Source organism: Neolamprologus brichardi, chromosome 16 (genome assembly GCF_056152115.1).
Source record: "Neolamprologus brichardi isolate AB-2024 chromosome 16, ASM5615211v1, whole genome shotgun sequence".
Classification (NCBI taxonomy): Eukaryota; Metazoa; Chordata; class Actinopteri; order Cichliformes; family Cichlidae; genus Neolamprologus; species Neolamprologus brichardi.
This window is the reverse complement of record NC_142119.1, coordinates 34,165,820-34,184,873: the sequence shown is the minus strand read 5'-3', so window position 1 is coordinate 34,184,873 and position 19,054 is coordinate 34,165,820. Positions and strand designations below refer to the sequence as shown.

The 19,054-nt window shown below is 40.4% G+C and overlaps 1 protein-coding gene and 1 long non-coding RNA gene across 2 annotated transcripts; both read left to right on the top strand.

Annotated features, from left to right (window-relative positions):
- The first annotated feature begins 3,609 nt into the window (after positions 1-3,609).
- On the top strand, positions 3,610-7,755 carry fzd5 (frizzled class receptor 5). Its single transcript, XM_006799152.3, has one exon. The coding sequence runs from the start codon at positions 4,298-4,300 to the stop codon at positions 6,020-6,022; it is 1,725 nt and encodes a 574-aa protein (XP_006799215.1). The 5' UTR covers positions 3,610-4,297; the 3' UTR covers positions 6,023-7,755.
- A 2,435-nt stretch (positions 7,756-10,190) lies between these two features.
- Positions 10,191-14,805, top strand: LOC148098337 (uncharacterized). Its single transcript, XR_015716577.1, has 4 exons — positions 10,191-10,240; positions 10,346-10,458; positions 12,462-12,542; positions 14,179-14,805. It is a non-coding gene; the product is annotated as an uncharacterized LOC148098337 (long non-coding RNA).
- Positions 14,806-19,054: the final 4,249 nt, after the last annotated feature.

The window sequence follows — 19,054 nt, the reverse complement described above, 5'->3', positions numbered from 1 at the left end:
TCATTTTACATTTCTTCCATTTCTGAATAATCCCACTGACAGTTGTCCCTTTCTCATCGAGCTTCTTGCTGATGGTCTCGTAGCTCCTTCCAGCCTTGTACAGATCTACGATCTTGTCCCCGACATCCTTTGACAGCTCTCTGATCTTGCCAATGGTGGTGGAGAGATTCTTCAGTGGAAGAAGTTGGCTCTGTGGACAGGTGTGTTTTATACACAAAAGAATTTTGATCTGGAGTATGTTCAATTGATCAACTGACTGACTGATTGTAATCTGTGTGCCACATGTGCACATAGCCAATCAAATACTTATTAGAGGATTGTTAGAGAATTTCTTTATAAGGGAGCAAACTTTAAGCAGATGATCAAAGAATCGTTTCCCTCACTTTAGCTGTTCATCATACAGAACTGCCCATACAGCTCAGTTATTGGATAAGTTTTTGGAAAACACTGGTTACTTTGAAAACTGTGGATAAGGAATACAAAGCCAAGCTAAGCAACATATGAAGTACTGCTTTGAATCCATGGCATCGAACAGCAACCTTAGAGATCCTCATTGCAGTCACTTAAATAGACATTAATTTTGTCTTGTGGACAGAAATTCTTCAGCCGGCTGTGGGAAGCACACCTCAATCACAGATAAATCCTCCTTAAAACTGTCTTAAGGCAAGACACTGTAATATATAATTCATTATGTCACTGAAAGTCCTCACAGGTGAAACAGGTACAGATGTGCGTGCGTGTGTTGTGGTTACCTGAACATCTAGTGATGCAGGTCACGTCTCCGTGTGTTCTCCCTTAAATCGTAGGCAAACACAACTGGCACAAGTAATCACATGCATATGTTTGTGTGTCTGTGTGTGTGCTTTGGTATACATGACAGATTGATGCCTTCCCAGCTTTACATATGAACTCCTCATTGTTTGCTTTAATCTATCAGTGTGAGCCGAGGAGGGGTAAATCAGAAAGACTCGTCTCAGCTGATATGCTGAACACGCACACACACACACACACACGCACACACACACATAAAAACACACACAAACACACCTTTGGAAACCTTTGTCCCCCAGCCAGAGCTGTGACCTTTGTACAGTGTGGCTACAGAGAGAGAGCAGCGTTAGGAGATCTGCTATTGAGCACAACTGATTTTTTTTTTACCACTTCATTTAGATATCAGTGCGTTCATTGCGAGCATTTCTCAGACCTTAGCTGGCAACCTACACTCCCTTACACACCCACACGCATGCTGCTCTGATAACCAATGAAACCTGTCCATAACTCCAGGTTTCAAAAAAACTCCAGTACTCCACGATGAAGTCGGATCCCAGTTTAGATTCACTATCTTGCTTAAACAGGCGCACAGAGTTTTCCCCTTTTAAAGTAGAACTTACATTGTTGCTGTCAGCTTCAGTAAAACTGCTCTGCTTTGTTTTAACTTTCAAATATGAGGAACTGATATTTGAAAGTTAGAATTAACAAAAATTCTGGCAATAGGTTCACTAAAAAATTATTATTTTTTTATTTCAAATATAGATTAAATTGTTATTTATATTAAAAGACTGAAAAAGATCCAAACATACTGTAACAACTCTGTAACAATATAACAACTTTAAAAAAAATCTTTAATAGTGTTTATTTTTTCTTCCAAACAGTGTCCTTTATACTTGCACCATTTACATCATTCTTCATGTGTCTGCTCTGATCAGTGCATCGTGGATGCAAGGTTCATGCAAATCTCCGTCAACATGATTTCTGAGATCTAATCAAGGCCCAGTGCTGCCATGTGAGGAGACCTGAACATCAGTCGGCGTTGGAGTTTAAACAGGTCAGTGATTCAATTTGGTCTATTTGACAAGAAAAGGCTTCTAATTTCATTAACTCCAAATAAAGCAGACTTTGTTTAACTCACACGGCAGAGGACACCTCCACTCTCCTAACCTTCATTAGCTTTGTATGGAGGCAATTAAAGCATCCATCCCTAGATACACCTTGAAAACTGTCTCATATACTGATTTTTGTTCTTTGATTAATGGAAAGAAATACTGAAACACACTGCTACACTAAACACTGTTGCCGGGTATTGTAAGCTGTGCAGACTGAAAAGTCCTTTTAGGGTAAATTTCACCTTGGTATGGCGGCAGGGAGGAAGGTAAATATGGGTCCATTGTAACATGGTAAAATAAATGAATAATAATAATGATCAGTAAATTCTTGTTGTTCTTGTTTCGGTGCATCATTTACAGTTAATGGCATGTTCAGCATAAGTAGACCCAGCAATGAGTGAACAACAGGCCGTAAACAAAACACCTGTTATTACACCTGAACAACAAAAAATAATTATATGTAACAAAGAACAAGACAAAAAAAAAAAAAAAAAAATGGCATGCTCAACTCCAAACAATAACAGTTAGATGTGTAAACAGTTTAATGGATGCTAAACCATCAAAAAGCCAAACTATTAATGAGAATTTCATCATTTATTTAATATAACCTGGTGTCTGTTTTGTTTTTCTTATTGCCATATGATATTAAATACATTATGTGTAACTGTGAGTTCTGATAAATGGAAACAGAATGACTAAACAGAAGTCACTGACAGCAACAATAAATATAAAGTTTACTTATATTTATTAAAAAGATATCAAGAATTAGTTTTGTCAGGAAAAAACAAGCAATGAATGACAACAAAGTCAACAAAACGGAGGAGCATTCAATAATAATAATAATAATAATTAATAATAATAATGAAAAAGCATGAACCTCGTGGATTATAATGCACTTGTCTGCTTTACTGAAAATGAATGGAGAAGTCAGTTTAGTGCGTGTGTGTGTGGTCCTGTGGTGGAGGTGTGAGTGGGTGGAGAGACCTTATCCATCATCTGATACCTTCAAGCTCTCCCGGTAAACTCCAGCCCCTAATGCAGGAAGTCATAAATATGACTCACTGATGCGTTCACGTGCTGCTCGATACTGGGGACAATCCCAAACATGCGCTCTAACCGCACAGGGGCTTTGTTGAGCTGCGCTACAAAAGGAAACACAAATAAAGGAGTTCACATTTTACTAATAAATAAATACGTAAATAAAGTCAACGTGTGCGTTTTCTTTATTTAAAGAAAGTTTTCATTTGTAAAAGAAAAGCTGAGTGCTTTTAGGGTTTTACTAGAGACCAAACAAAGCACTGAAATACAGGTTTTTGCCTCATTATAAAAACCTGGCCAAGAAGAACGTTTTTTAAGTGCATAATAATAGACAGGCGACAAAAAACCTTAAAATAGTCCATTCAGTATCGAGAATCAGTGTGTAGCAGCTACTTCACCTAATCTTATTTTTCTTCTTTCATTTTGTATTTGTTTTTATTAAATTGAGTACTTTATACACATAAAAATGTATAAAAATCGAAAACACATTTCTGTAATAAAAACCGGACACCGTACTGACTTTGCTTGGCAGAAATACCCGATTTTGTTTCATTTCAAGTAAGAAGAAACTCGAAAGGTGTGTTCACGGGGGAATTGTGACATTTCCGACAGCTTTGAATGCAGCAGACCCTCGGCGCGGTGAGGAGGTGCTGCAGTTTCAAACGGACTTTATTCCGTCCTCGGGCTCAGTGCGCGAGGCTGACACGCGCTGCTGCACTAATAAGTTTTTACCCTGAAGAACACTTGCGGATTATTCTCGTGTTTTATTTCGTTTTCCCTCCGAGAGAAGTGCAACAGGTGCGGCAGAGGGGACACTTTTAAAAGTTTGAAAATAATGCTGCTGACGGAATAAACCAGCCCGAGAGGACACGACAAGTGGATTTTACGCACCGAGCTTCGTGCGCTGGACGCTGGAGACAGCCACACGTTTGTCGTACACCGGAGAACCGCTCTTTGCTCTGTTTGTTCACGTTGTCACGGACATTTTCTACCTCATGATGCCACTTTTTCTGGCGTCTGTGAATTATAGGAAGGAAACGGTGTAAAAACAAAAACAAAAAAACGACAACAACAACAAAATGTTAGAGGGTCGTTAAATTTAGTGGAACGTGACAGCCGGAGATGAACTTTCTCCGTAATGATTGCAGGAGCTCTGGTGAATGATTGACAGCTGCTCGCAGGATCAACTGGATTTACCGTCAACACTTCAGCTTATGCTTTAACCATTAAGAGGCTGTTTATGTCCTGATTTATCCACCAGAAGAAGAAAGTTCTCAGTCAGGTTTCTGAGATGACCACGCAGTAAAAGGACTCTTGTATTAGATTTCTTCCTTAAATGACTCCAAATGAATCGTTGTGAATTTTAATATTTATTTATGGCATCTACAGTGAGACTCATGCCGTGGCCCCTCATAATGCTGCTGCTGCTGCTCCTCCACTCCCCTGGCTTCACATTAGGTGCTTCTAAGGATCTGGTGTGTGAGCCCATAACTGTGCCCATGTGTCGGGGCATTGGTTACAACCTGACCCACATGCCCAATCAGTTTAACCACGACACCCAGGAAGAGGTGGGCCTGGAGGTCCACCAGTTCTGGCCCCTGGTCCGAATCCGCTGCTCTCCGGACTTACTCTTCTTCCTGTGCAGCATGTACACGCCAATCTGCCTGCCAGACTACCGCAAGCCGCTCCCGCCCTGCCGCTCGGTGTGTGAACGAGCCAAACGGGGCTGCTCGCCTCTCATGAGTCAGTATGGCTTTGAGTGGCCCGAGAGGATGAGCTGTGAGCAGCTGCCACAGCTAGGGGACGAGACCCTGTGCATGGACCAGAACAGCAGCGAGACCACCACCCTGGCTCCCCCGTTCCCCAAGCCCACCCCTAAGGGCAGGACTAGACCGCCGAGCCCTCCGCAGTGCGACAGGGAGTGCCGCTGCAGAGAGCCGCTGATCCCCATCATGAGGGAGTCTCACAGCCTGTATGGCCGGGTCCAGACTGGCCCGCAGCTCAACTGCGCCCAGCCCTGCCACCTGCCTTTCTTCTCGCCAGATGAGCACGCCTTTACTAGCTTCTGGGTGGGACTGTGGTCGGTGCTGTGCTTCATCTCCACCTTGACAACCGTTGCCACCTTTCTCATTGACATGGAACGCTTCAAGTACCCGGAGAGGCCCATCATCTTCCTGGCTGCCTGCTACCTCTTTGTCTCCTTGGGTTACATCATCCGGCTGGTGGCAGGTCACGAGCGAGTGGCGTGTGGCGCCAGCGGCGACCACCTGCACATCCTCTACGACACCAACGGCCCCGCTCTCTGCACCCTCGTCTTCTTGCTGGTCTACTTCTTCGGCATGGCCAGCTCCATCTGGTGGGTGGTGCTGTCCTTCACCTGGTTTCTGGCCGCAGGGATGAAGTGGGGCAGCGAGGCCATCGCGGGATACTCACAGTATTTCCACCTCGCCGCTTGGCTCATCCCCAGCGTCAAGACCATCGTGGTGCTGGCTCTCAGCTCTGTGGACGGGGACCCTGTGGCTGGAATCTGCTATGTGGGGAACCAGAGTCTGGAGAACCTGAGGGGATTTGTGCTCGCACCTCTTGTGGTTTACCTCTTCACCGGATCGCTTTTCTTACTCGCCGGCTTCGTTTCTCTGTTCCGCATCAGGAGCATCATCAAGCAAGGTGGCACCAAGACGGACAAACTGGAGCGGCTGATGATTCGCATCGGGCTCTTTACGGTGCTGTACACTGTCCCCGCCACTATTGTGGTGGCCTGCCTGGTGTATGAGCAGCACTACCGGCCCGGCTGGGAGCGAGCTTTGGCCTGCCTCTGCCCGTCCGAACGCCAGCGCTTGGGACTAGGCCCGGACTACGCCGTCTTCATGCTCAAATATTTCATGTGCTTAGTGGTGGGCATCACCTCAGGAGTCTGGATTTGGTCGGGAAAAACTTTAGAGTCCTGGAGGAGGTTTGTGGCTCGATGCTGTCCCTGTTGGCCACAGAAAGCCACCGCTCCCCCCTCCATGTACAGTGAGGCCAGTACTGCTTTAACTGGACATACTGGAACCGGGCTGACATCAGGGATCTACCATAAAGCTGTTCCGCCTCATATATGAGCTTTTAAGAGGACTCGTGTACAGCCACATCTCCCAGTATCCAAACACAGACTGGGATTGTGGACATATATCAGAACTGTGAGCTAGAACTGCTTCCCTTGAGCTCAAACCTTTGACTGAACTTGGCTGTCACTGAGGAACTAACCTTTGAGTTAAATGGATCCATAATGGAGTCCCACATGCTTCTCCTCATCCTGAGCACTGACAGAGAGAGAAAAAAAACATATTTATTTATGTAAATATTGTACAAATATTTGGTGTTTAAAAAAAAAAAAAAGATAACGTGCCATATATTTAGTTTCTAACCAGCTGATGCCACTGCCACAATCGTAAGTGTAAGACGCCAGAAAAACAAATCAGATTTGAGCTGTATAAACTCGTGTATAAATGTGCTGTAGTATGTCAGTGTCTGAGTGAATTGTTTTGTATGGTTACAAACTGAAGGTGGGAAAAGGTCCTTATTATGTTGCTTTTCCCCAAAACTAGAGATGAAATTCTTTGAAAGTCTTTTTCTCATTTTAACTGTCTCGTTAAATCACTAAAGTTTCTCTGGGGGGGGGGGAGAATCTAGTTTTGTTCATGTATTGTGAACTAATGCACAATGTTTATGTTAAAGATACAGGATGAAACTTCAGCCCCATCTGCTGGTTCAAAGGGGACCTGCTCACCCCCCACCTCACCCCCCACAGATGAACATTAGACCACAGACCCATCTGCATTTTGTTCTTAGCCGTTGAAAAACATTAATAGCATAAATGACCAATTAATGATTATTCTGTGGTGCCCTGACCTCAGCTCAGTGACCTCTAGAGGTCCTTGGACCTCACTTTGAGAACCACAAAGTGATTTTATAGCAGTATTTTGCCAGAACAAACAGATGTTAGGGTTAGACTGTACAGTAAAGGTCACCTTAGACTCTGGAAAACTGAACTAGCCACGTTTAACAAATAACCAAGACATAGTTTAAATCTATAGAAGTAAAAAGTAACAATTTAAATTTTCCCAGGTTATTTATCTTGTTCTGTTTGGGATTTGGACTGCTGGATGAAGAAAACAAGCACTTTGAAAAATCTTCTTTTTGAACAATGTCACAATTTAAAAGCTCTTTTGCTTAATAGTTAATTAACTGAGGAACTTAGGATGTTCCTGTATTTTGAGTTTTTCTCATGTAAGTAAGAACCAAACCCTCCTATGTTGTTTGCATGGATCTGTGGTCTAATGTAAGTTATCTGTTTGACAACTTGACAAAAACTGACTTTCAGAAGTCACACTCACTGCACGGTGTACAGTTTACCCAGAAAAGTGTGTGTGTGTGGAGGGTGGGCATGGGAGAGAGAGACAGAGAGTGCTAAAGACAACAAAATGAATGACGGTGGACGAGTACAACGTGAAATCCATCTCAGTGCAGAGTGCTACAGCGCTAATGCAGAACTGACTGGACCTGTGACGTTCTGTTATATTTCCACTCATTGTTGATGGTCATTTGTGTTGTTTAGATGTGTCCCACATGCTAGATAGCTCTAATTTATTAGTCTGATGTGTGTGAAGGAAATGATTGTATGAGTGATGATGAATGCCAAAAAAAAAGAAATGCTCCTAAAACTGATGTGTAGATTAAAGAGTACATGTTGGGGTTTTTTCAGTTTTTACATTGACAGACCTCCTCAAAGGACGTTGATAAAATACTGTAGATTTTGATTCATGTTGTGGAATTAAAAGTGTTGGATCTTGAACGTTGTGCACTGCTTTTTGAGTGTGTATGAAGCCCTAAAACATTAACCGACTGCTGAAGAGTTCAACTAGGAAGAAATTAGTTGTTCAGTAACCTGATTTGGAAGTTCTTGCATTCACTAATAATGGCAGTATAGTGGATGTGTAACCATTTGCTGCCCTGTTTATGACAAATTTGTGGAAATACACAACTATTCTACGAAGTCTCACCTACTTCTTGCAAGAGGGTTTCCTTGAATAGATTGCTGATCTCTTGGAATGTGTTGTCACATTGTAGCACCACCCTACATCGTTAAACGTCACAACAAGACACCTATTCATTCTTCATTCATTCCTTCAGCCAGACATATATGTAAATATCAGGTGTATGCGAGTAATTGTTACTGATAGCAAGCTAAAAATGCAGCACTTGACCTGAGGGACATTAGAATTTAACAGAAAAATAATAAAGTCCAATTGTGTGGTTTGATGTGGCTTAGATACAGTGTTACAACAGTATTCAACGTATAATCAGGTACTTTTTGGGGGGGTGAAAATAACTTTAGAGATGATACAGTTGACGGGAATGTCTGTCTTTAAATAATCCAGGAAGCCATCAGCTGATTAAAAGGAAGATACTGTACTATTGCTATTGTATAAATTTTATCTGTTCACTTTCAATATGCACACAGTCGTCTTACACACTCTGAAAGCATTTAGGCATGTAGACATGGTCAAGACCACCTACTGAAGTTCAAACTGAGCATTAGAACGGGGGAGAACATTTCTAAATTACTTTGAATGATTTGGTTCTGAGGTCAGAGAGCGACATCCTGACAGTTTAAAGCAGGGGTCCCCAATCTCAGTCCACGAGGGCCATTGTCCCTGCAGGTTTTAGATCTCACCCTGGGTCAACACACCTGAATCACATGATTAGCTCATTACCAGGCCTCTGGAGAACTTCAAGACACATTGGCTGTATCCCAATTCAGGGTCTGCAACCTTAAAATACGCAGCCTTAACGGTCCACAAGGGCCGCGTACTCAAAGACCGCTAAGGCCGGAAGTGTGAGGCTTGTGAAATGGGACGGTCTAGCCTCCGTCGCGCTGCCCAGGTTGCCTAGCAACCATGATACTAACAGCTGGAAACGTTTCATACAGCTTTGTTTGACAGAAATGAAGGAGAAAATCTTTTGTTCATTTGTTTGTTTGTTTCTACACGAGCTTTGATCATTCTCTGATTAAGCTCAGCTATTGGACGGTGTATATTTTAACGTAAAGGCTGTAAAACCAAGTTAGTACAAACATCACTAATGTCACATAACTTTGCCGACATGTGGCCAACAGTAATGTTTTAATGTTCTTCGTTATTAAACATTTGCACATAAATAAGTGGCATAATATTCAGTACTTACTTAAAGTTTACTCTTTGGGCGCTCCGCTTCTGCCGTCTGCAGCAAAATTATCCACACCGACTGCCGCGCTATGAATTGTGGGATATGTTGGGCCACGACGTCTACACTGCCACAGCCTTAAAATTCAGGGAAATGAAGGACGCATTTGAGGGCCGCATTTCGAGCAGCCTTTGAATTGGGACAGCCTTCGGCGCGCCACTGTGACGTAATCGGCCTTAAAACGCAGCCTTTAAGGCTGCAGACCCTGAATTGGGATACAGCCGTTGAGAAGGTAATTTATCCATTTAAATCAGCTGTGATGGATCAAGGACACATCTAAAACCTGCAGGGACACCGGCCCTCGTGGACTGAGACTGGGGATCCCTGGTTTAAAGCAACAGTAACTTCCATAACTGCTCATTACAACCAAGGTGTGCAGAAGAGCAGCTTTCAACCTTGTAGGAGATGGGCTACAGTGGCAGAAGACCACACCAGGTATCACTGCTGTCAGCTAAGAACAGGAAACTGAGGTTATGATATATATGGATTACCAAAATTGGACAATTGCGAAATTAGGATAGTAGGGTCGGAACATAAACATGAAAGCATGGGTCAGTCCTGCCTTGTATAAGAGGTTCAGGCTGCTGGTGGTGTAATAGTGTGAGAAATTTATTTTCTTGGCACACTTTGGGTCCTTTACTGCCAACTGAGCATTGTTTAAATGCTGCAGCCTGAGTATTGCTGATGAGCAAATCCATCTTATCCCACACCACATCACAAAAATCAAATCTCAGAACTGGTTTGTTGAACATCACATCACAGTAATCAAATGGCCTCCACAGTCACTGGATGTCAGTCCAACAGAGCACCTTTGGGATGCGGTGGTACAGGAGATTCACATCATGGATGTTCAGCTGAGCAACAACAACAACAATCAACAGAGCAAAAATTCACCTGCAAAAAATTCACCTGCAAAAGTGATGAACTTGAATGACCCAAGCCAGAGCAATCAGCACTAGATCGAGTCGAGCGCCTCTCAGCCAATTAAATTACGCTGCTTGATCACATGACACCGTTAGCCAGCAGTGTGTCTCCTAAAAGAGAGCTGTTTAAAGGTGAGTGATTAAGTTTTTCTCCTAAATAGAGATCATTACAGAACGCGTAGTCCTACTTAAGATCCCATTCATTTTTCTTTCATTTTATCATCTACTCAAACTAAGGAAAACGTTTGACCAACTCAAAGACACTTTCCACGCCTCCCCTGCCTGTCTGCAGAGGCAGTTTTGAATTTAGGAGCGGCAAGATGGAAGCGGCAAACCCTGGCGGTTCTCCGGTAAGTATATTGTTTTTATCTTCAAGTTTGACTTTTGAAACGTTAATTTTATTTAAATCCGTTGCTCACGTATGAAGTACACAGACGGGGTCTTTGCTCAACTCGCTAGCATCCTGCTAACCGAGCTACCCTTTACATGCTGTGCTTTAGAAAATAGGATACTCAGTACAAAACCATACTCCGCAGATATTGATAGATAGACGAACACTGCAAATATAATGTTGGAAACGAGAACGGCCTTTGGTGAAGGGGTAAAATACACCATGAATAAAGCCATAGAGTGAATGGCTGCCATGGTTGCAGAACGGCCTGATTTAATGACAAGAAAGGGGAAGAGTGAGGTGAAGTGAACCAAAGCTACAAAACACGGTCAGACAAGGCGGCAAAAGGGCTGTGATCTGTCCGTCAGTATGAAGTTGGTGTGTGCTTTGGTGAACAAAAACTCAAGACCGGTAGCAGGAAGATGGGACACTCGTGTTTCACTGGAATAGTGGCATAGCTGGACTGGCCAGCGGCCGCTGGCAATATTTTGTTTTTATGGGCCGATCGATTTTTTTATTTTTATTTTTGGAAGGGTATAAATAATGAAAGGTGTTGGATTGGCCAATTGGTCATGATCGACTCTGGGCTGGACCAATTACAGCCGAGGAGGTCGGATGCACCCTCCCCCTTGTTTAGCAATCTTATAGGCCATCCATCGGCTCTTTGTTACTTCGGAAACATGGCTTAAACAATTTCCACGACGTAATCCGATAACAACCGATCTTTTTACCCGTCGGATTCCCGTGACTGTCATGCAACAGGTGTTGTGCCAAAAACTGATTTCCAATGTTTGCGTGTATTTTTTATGTGTAATATCTATGTTGGTAAATAGACTTCGGTGAACAGCGTTTACAAAGGGGCTATATATGGAATTAAAAAACTATCTGTTTTTTCAAGTATCTTTACAACTCTGTGTTATTGTACTTACATTATAACCAATCCGGTCCTTTATCCCCACTTTAAATATTTTTACAGAACAATTGTAATATTTGAGCCATTTCTGCTGTCCAACGACTTCTTGCAAAATACATTTTTAATGTTAATTTGACTTTTTTTTAACGGCATAAATAAAGGTTCTATAAAACTCGCTGCCAAAGTCTGATTGCGGCTTCTACCTTGTTACACTAATGTTGTTTGTAGCTCAATATGACTTTATGTCATCCATGAGGGATGCATTTGACATATGTTTCACATATTATAGGCCAACAAGTTACTTATAGCAATTTAAATACGAGCAATCAGTTTTTGGCAAATATCGGAAATCAGTTTTTGGCAGACAATCGCTTTTTGGCACAACACCGGCTATTGCAGTTAATAATACAACAGTTTCTTGCCATTTTTTGTGTTTCTTTTTATCGCTGTGTAACTGAGTTCAATTGAAAGCCTGCATGCGCTAGTACCGCTTGCCACAAGTTCCCAGAATCCTTTGCGGTTTTACCCCTGAATGACGTCACATTTTTGGTGGGCCGGTCTCTAGTCAAAATGCCCGGGCCGATTTTTTTGTCCCAGTCCAGCCCTGAATAGTGGTGAATTAAAACATCCTTTGTTGGGTGTAAATGCATCCATACAGACAAGACAGACCAGACAGTGAAGAAAACAACGCAAACATTAGAAATATTAAAACGGAAATATAGGATTAATATAACGTACAATTAGGGAAAATGTAAGGAACACAATGTAAATTATATTGTAAAGTCATCAAAACAGCATATAGGCTACAGGATGATGATGATGATAATAATAATAATAATAAACATGTACAAGATGGGTATGTATACTTGTACCCAGAATTTAACAACTATAAAGTTGTAGCATGCCAGACCATCTTGATTGAATGTAACTTCGCTCCACACAAGTTTTATGGTAGACATATTCATATTGGTATCTAATAAATGATTAATTCTTAGATTTTATCGAACGTTAATTTATAAATTGTTTCTGTCTTTATGTGTTTGTTTCAGATTATGCAAAATGAAATTATTCAGACACTTGCTGCAGTTGCTGACGACACGAACTGCTGCTGTGATGAATCATAATACAAGGTACTTTAGCATAGGGCTGCTCGATTATGGCAAAAATGATAATCACGATTATTTTCACTGAAATTGAGATCTCGATTATTTGACGATATTTATTTAACCCTTTAAGACCTACCATAGAACCAGGTCCGCCAGAGCTTATATTATTTTTTTACATGTTGTAGTGCCATTTTTTGGGGGGCATTTCAAGTTGATATACATCAATACAACTGTTATAGCCCATATTTTAATAATATGTCTGCATTAAGTCCATAGTAACTACATTAATTGCAAAAAGGTGCAATAAACTACAAAAAAATTGAAAATCATTTTTGTTTTTTTAATATATATTTCTACTTTGAGAAATTTAAGAAGCTTATCCCTCAAAACTTTAAATACAAAAAAATTGCAAATAGTTTACAACAACAGGAAATTTATTTTGAGTGTCTTCATAGTTTTATTTTGGAGATACAGCAATTTTTATATACTGCAGGAAAAACGAAAAACAATCCTGTGATGCAAATTTGCAAAGAAAACAGCATGTGCATCAAAATAAAATAAAATAAAATAAATAAATATTTCCAGCAGTGCAATTCGAGTTCTAAGCATCCCAGAAACTATTCAGAAAAGTCAAACATGACTTATAAAAACACCAGTATAGGCTTTTAAGGCCTACAAGTAAAAAACTACATTTTCCGCGAAAATGACATCACTTCCGGTTTCGGCCAGGAAATGGCGGACATGCGATAGTTCGCGCTGTTTCAATGTAGGAAGTGTTACGAACAGCTGATCGAATGGCAAAGCGTGTTTCTGGAATATTATGTTTTTGTTCCTGCAAGTGCTTTTTATGCAATTTTTGCAAAGCTATATGTGGAAGGAAACTGTGACCGAGGACAAGCTGATGGCATAAGATGTAAGTACAACTCCTCCGGTTTCATATGCAAAAAAAATTATTGCGCTAGCTCACCCGGTTCCGGTTCTACAGGGATTTAAAAATAGTTACGCAAAACGGAGGGCGCTGCTCTGACCGGTTTTAAAGGGTTAACAATAACAATGTATTTAATAATGACTTTAAAAAATAATATAAAATAGTGCAAATACTGATAACAGTGCAAATGTTTGCAATATAAGAAACAAATGAAAAATGTAAACATCTATGTTTAGTGAAGTTTGCAGTGTTGCTCTGTGGTGCAGCTACGACACTGTAGCAAAGTTTACACACTGTGTCTACTTGATCCACGTCCGACTCCACGAACCCATAATGTTTCCACACCACTGAAGTTTTTTTTTTTTTTTTTACCTCTGTTTTCAACCAACGGCAGTCACTCTCCTCTCCAAATAACTTCTGCTTAGCTTTCCGAGCTTCCCTCGGGTCCTCTTAATTGTTGTGACACGTGTTCGAAATGCAGAGAGGTGCGCTCGATTTGCCACACGGAGCAGCGCGAGAGTAAAGCACGAGGGAGGGGCTAATAATCGGCTCAGTCATTTTTAATGATCGTTGAAAGCCCAGATCGTAATCGAGATTAAAATTCGATTAATTGAGCAGCCCTACTTTAGCAAGACTTATGAGTTAATGCTACATTTAACTAAATTGTTATATATATATTTTTTGTGTCCAATATTGTCTCCATATGATTCTGTTTTTTGCAACATCTTGCAGAGAACAGAGTCAAGGTGGCCAGGGTACCAGCTTGGTCAACCCTGAAAGACCATCCGTTCATCAAGAAATGACCAGGTGAATGCAACTTTATATCTTACCTGCTCTACACTCAGGGCTTGAATTACAACAGTCAATCACATAAAAAAATAAATATACTTTTGGTAGTTCTGTGTGTCTCTCTCTCCTCCAAACCCAGATGGCTGCTGGTACTGAACCGGGCTCTGGTTCTGCTGGAGGTTTCTTCTTGTTAAAGGGGAGTTTTTCCTCTGCACTGTCACGTCATGCTGCTCAGTGTGAGGGATTGTTGAGGTTGAGTCCATATGTCCTGCGAACAACTGCTGGGCAATGACACCATGCAATCTTCTGGGATTCCTTAGATAGAAAACCTGTGAACTGCACTTGTCCTTGGTCTTCACAGCTCACCTTTATACAGTTTATTGAATCAAAATGCTCCAGTGACATGGATTCTACATTGTAACTGATGTGATGTTCTATAAAGTGGTTTTAATAAAAAAAAAGAGGCAAAAATTAGTTTGTTTCTTTATTCAATTTTTGAACAGTGATACTCAGTCAGTACATATTCAGTAAATGCAAATTATTTACACGGCAGTGCACTACAGGCACAAACCTAGACCCCTAGATAAAACATTATGGCATTACAGCAGTGACAACTCCTCCACAGTAGCAGGTGGGATTTTTCTTTTTTGAGGACGGCTCCTTTTACCTGTCACTACAGATGGTCTGTTTGTTTTGATTGAGAGCGTTTTTTTGGGCAGCTGAAGAGAAGTCTATCTTATGGCCAACCACTGACTGTATCTTGGTCGCAAAACCCAGTATGCAGGTTCATCTGTAACAGTCCTTGTGCCACAGATCAACACTGTTGCTTCTACATTAAACAGAAGAGCAGGGACATGGGTGCAGGTCTCCATGACTCCGGCCTTACAGGTGCAGTGGGCGGCTTCAACCTTCCCTGTGATGCTCACAGTGACCCATGGCTGCAATTCTGGTTCATTCAGTCTTTGACCTGAAACACACACAGACAAAGTTAATTTAAAGACAAGAACTATGAGCCAAGGCCGACAAATGTCTTTAATCTACTTTATCATAAATGTAACAAAGTGTTTAGAAAGTTAGCGCATACATGTAATTTTTCATTTCTTTATGTGTCCATCTATAGAACGCTGCAGGTTATAGTGTAAATCTGCCTGCAGAAAATGAACCTTAAGTATGTAATGCAAGGATGTCATCACTTTAGAGATGGAGAAAGCATAAAGTGACAATTATGAATCACTTAATATGATGAGATTCTGCAGGTCATTAATCAATGTATAAAATTAAAATTATATCAGCCGCTGGCTGATCACAAACCCTGAGGGTGTATACAAGAAGCAGAGGGAATATTCTGTTTAAGTTTAGATAGTATTTGTAAAGATATTGACCATATCCTTTTCTGAAAGTGTGGATATAATGGATGGGGTAAGGTACTGACATGCTACAACTTTATAGTTGTTAAATTCTGGGTACAAGTATACATACCCATCTTGTACATGATTATTATTATTATTATTATTATTATTATTATTATCATCATCATCCTACCCAATTATGTTTCTTTTAATCAGAGTATGCTGTTTTAATGACTTTACAATATAATTTACATTGTGTTCCTTACATTTATCCCTAATTGTATGTTATATTAATCCTATATTTCCGTTTTAATATTTCTAATGTTTGCGTTGTTTTCTTCACTGTGGGGTCTGCCTCTGTATAGCAACTTGAAATGCTCCCAAAAATGGCACTACAACATGTAAAAAAATAATATAAGCTCTGGCAGACTTGGTTCTATGGTAGGTCTTAAAGGGTTAAATAAATATCGTCAAATAATCGAGATCTCAATTTCAGTGAAAATAATCGTGATTATCATTTTTGCCATAATCGAGCAGCCCTATGCTAAAGTACCTTGTATCTGATTCATCACAGCAGCAGTTCGGTTGGATGATGTCAGCAACTGCAGCAAGTGTCTTGCTGACTGAATAATTTCATTTTGCATAATCTGAAACAAACACATAAAGACAGAAACAATTTATAAATTAACGTTCGATAAAATCTAAGAATTAATCATTTATTAGATACCAATATGAATATGTCTACCATAAAACTTGTGTGGAGCGAAGTTACATTCAATCAAGATGGTCTGGCATGCTACAACTTTATAGTTGTTAAATTCTGGGTACAAATATACATCTTGTACATGTTTTTATTATTATCATGCTTCTTTTAATCAGAGTATACTGTTTTAATGACTTTACAATATAATTTACATTGTGTTCCTTACATTTATCCCTAATTGTATGTTATATTAATCCTATATTTCCGTTTTAATATTTCTAATGTTTGCGTTGTTTTCTTCACTGTCTGGTCTGCCTCTGTCTCGCCTGTATGGATGCATTTACACCCAACAAACGATGTTTTAATTCACCACTATTCCAGTGAAACACGAGTGTCCCATCTTCCTGCTACCGGTCTCGAGTTTTTGTTCACCAAAGCACACACCAACTTCATACTGACGGACAGATCACAGCCCTTTTGCCGCCTTGTCTGACCGTGTTTTGTAGCTTTGGTTCACTTCACCTCACTCTTCCCCTTTCTTGTCATTAAATCAGGCCGTTCTGCAACCATGGCAGCCATTCACTCTATGGCTTTATTCATGGTGTATTTTACCCCTTCACCAAAGGCCGTTCTCGTTTCCAACATTATATTTGCAGTGTTCGTCTATCTATCAATATCTGCGGAGTATGGTTTTGTACCGAGTATCCTATTTTCTAACGCACAGCATGTAAAGGGTAGCTCGGTTAGCAGGATGCTAGCATGTAGCGCTTAGTGAGACACGCCTCAGACTAGTTGAGCAAAGACCCCGTCTGTGTACTTTATACGTGAGCAACGGATTTAAATAAAATTAACGTTTCAAAAGTCAAACTTGAAGATAAAAACAATATACTTACCAGAGAACCGCCAGGGTTTGCCGCTGCCATCTTGCCGCTCCTAAATTCAAAACTGCCTCTGCAGACAGGCAGGGGAGGCGTGGAAAGTGTCTTTGAGTTGGTCAAACGTTTTCCTTAGTTTGAGTAGATGATAAAATGAAAGAAAAATGAATGGGATTTTAAGTAGGACTACGCGTTCTGTAATGATCTTTATTTAGGAGAAAAACCTAATCACTCACCTTTAAACAGCTCTCTTTTAGGAGACACGCTGCTGGCTAACGGTGTCGTGTGATCAAGCAGCGTAATTTAATTGGCTGAGAGCCGCTCGACTCGATCTAGTGCTGATTGCTCTGGCTTGGGTCATTCAAGTTCATCACTTTTGCAGGTGAATTTTTTGCAGGTGAATATTTGATGGTGAATTTTTTGCAGGTGAATATTTTTGCAGGGAAATTTGGAGGATAAAAATTCACTCTTATAAATTCAATGTCTAAAAATAGTTGAATTCTGATGATACTATATTTCTTCCATAGTGAGACAGAGAAAGAGAGCCAGGGACAACAACGTCACATCAGAAAGGTATAGTAATCATCCACAACTATTTTCAGTTGCAGATGATAAAGGATTCAGAAAGTTTATTCATGCAGGCCCATATGACAGAGAATGTGCATCTTCTTTTTGTTTTCATATTTTAATTTATATTTAATTGTGTTGTGGTTTGCAGTGTTTTGTGTTGTTTCACTTTAAATTTGTTTAAAAGGAAAAAGTTGATTGGTTTTTGTATTATATGATTTATTTATTACATTTTATGTGGAGTGAATAAATAAAAGTATATTTACGGTGGCCCCTACAGACAAAGCGAACTCTGAAGCACGTACAAACTCCAAAACACGTACAAAAGACTAGGGGCAGTGTTGAGCCTAGTGGCTACACAAGCCAGGAAGTACCAACGACCGGATTTGGTGTGTGGTAGTAACAGGTAAACGAAATTTTTTTTAAATTATTTGAATATATATGAATGCTTGTGTATAAATACACAAACAATACACATATGCTTTCAATTGTGTAATTTAAGAGATCTATGTAGCTCTGTTTTGGAAGTTCAGTTCATGCTAGAAATGTGTTTTGGAGTTTGTACGCGTTTTGTCTCTAGGGGCCACTTTATATATTTATATATAAACATATATAAATAAAACCACTTTTTTTTTTACATTAGTAATTCATTTTGTGCATAATTTTATATTATTGTTAATAATAAATTAAAGCAACAAAACAACCTGAAGAGCCGGTTCTCTAAAAAGAGCCGGAAATCCCATCACTACAAGTGAGTGTGGGGTGGCTGTGCGGATCAGCCACTAACCAGAAGGTCGGTGGTTCAGTCCCAGGCTGCTCCAGTCTGCATGCCAAATATCCTTGGGCAAGATACTAACCCCATGCTCTCCGATGCATCCATCGGAGTGTGAATGTGTATGAATGTTAGATACTTAGCACTTAAGCTTAGAAGTGCTTGTGTGATTGGGTGAATGAATTAGCTGTATAAAGCGCTTTGAGTGCTCGGACAGAGTAGAAAAGCGCTATATAAGAACCAGTCCATTTACCATGTATATTGTTATACCACTGAAAGCAACAAAGGATAGATTCAAAAGATGCCTTTAACTAACTTTTGCCTATACTTGCAGTACAGTTAACAGAAATTTGCAGAAGTGCTTTCATATGAGCTTTAGACATTTATGCAATCAGAATGATTTATCTAACTCAACTAAGAAAAACTTGTTTCAATTTCACCACTGACAAAAAGAGCCTCATATATATCTGTTTAAAATTTGAACCAAAGTACAAAGATATGTTTTAAAAGACTGGATAGACTCAGCAGTATATATATATGAACGGGGAGGTTA

Coding starts and splice junctions, on each gene's coding strand:
- fzd5 (XM_006799152.3), top strand. CDS start 4,298: ATGGCATCTACAGTGAGACTCATGCCGTGGCCCCTCATAATGCTGCTG.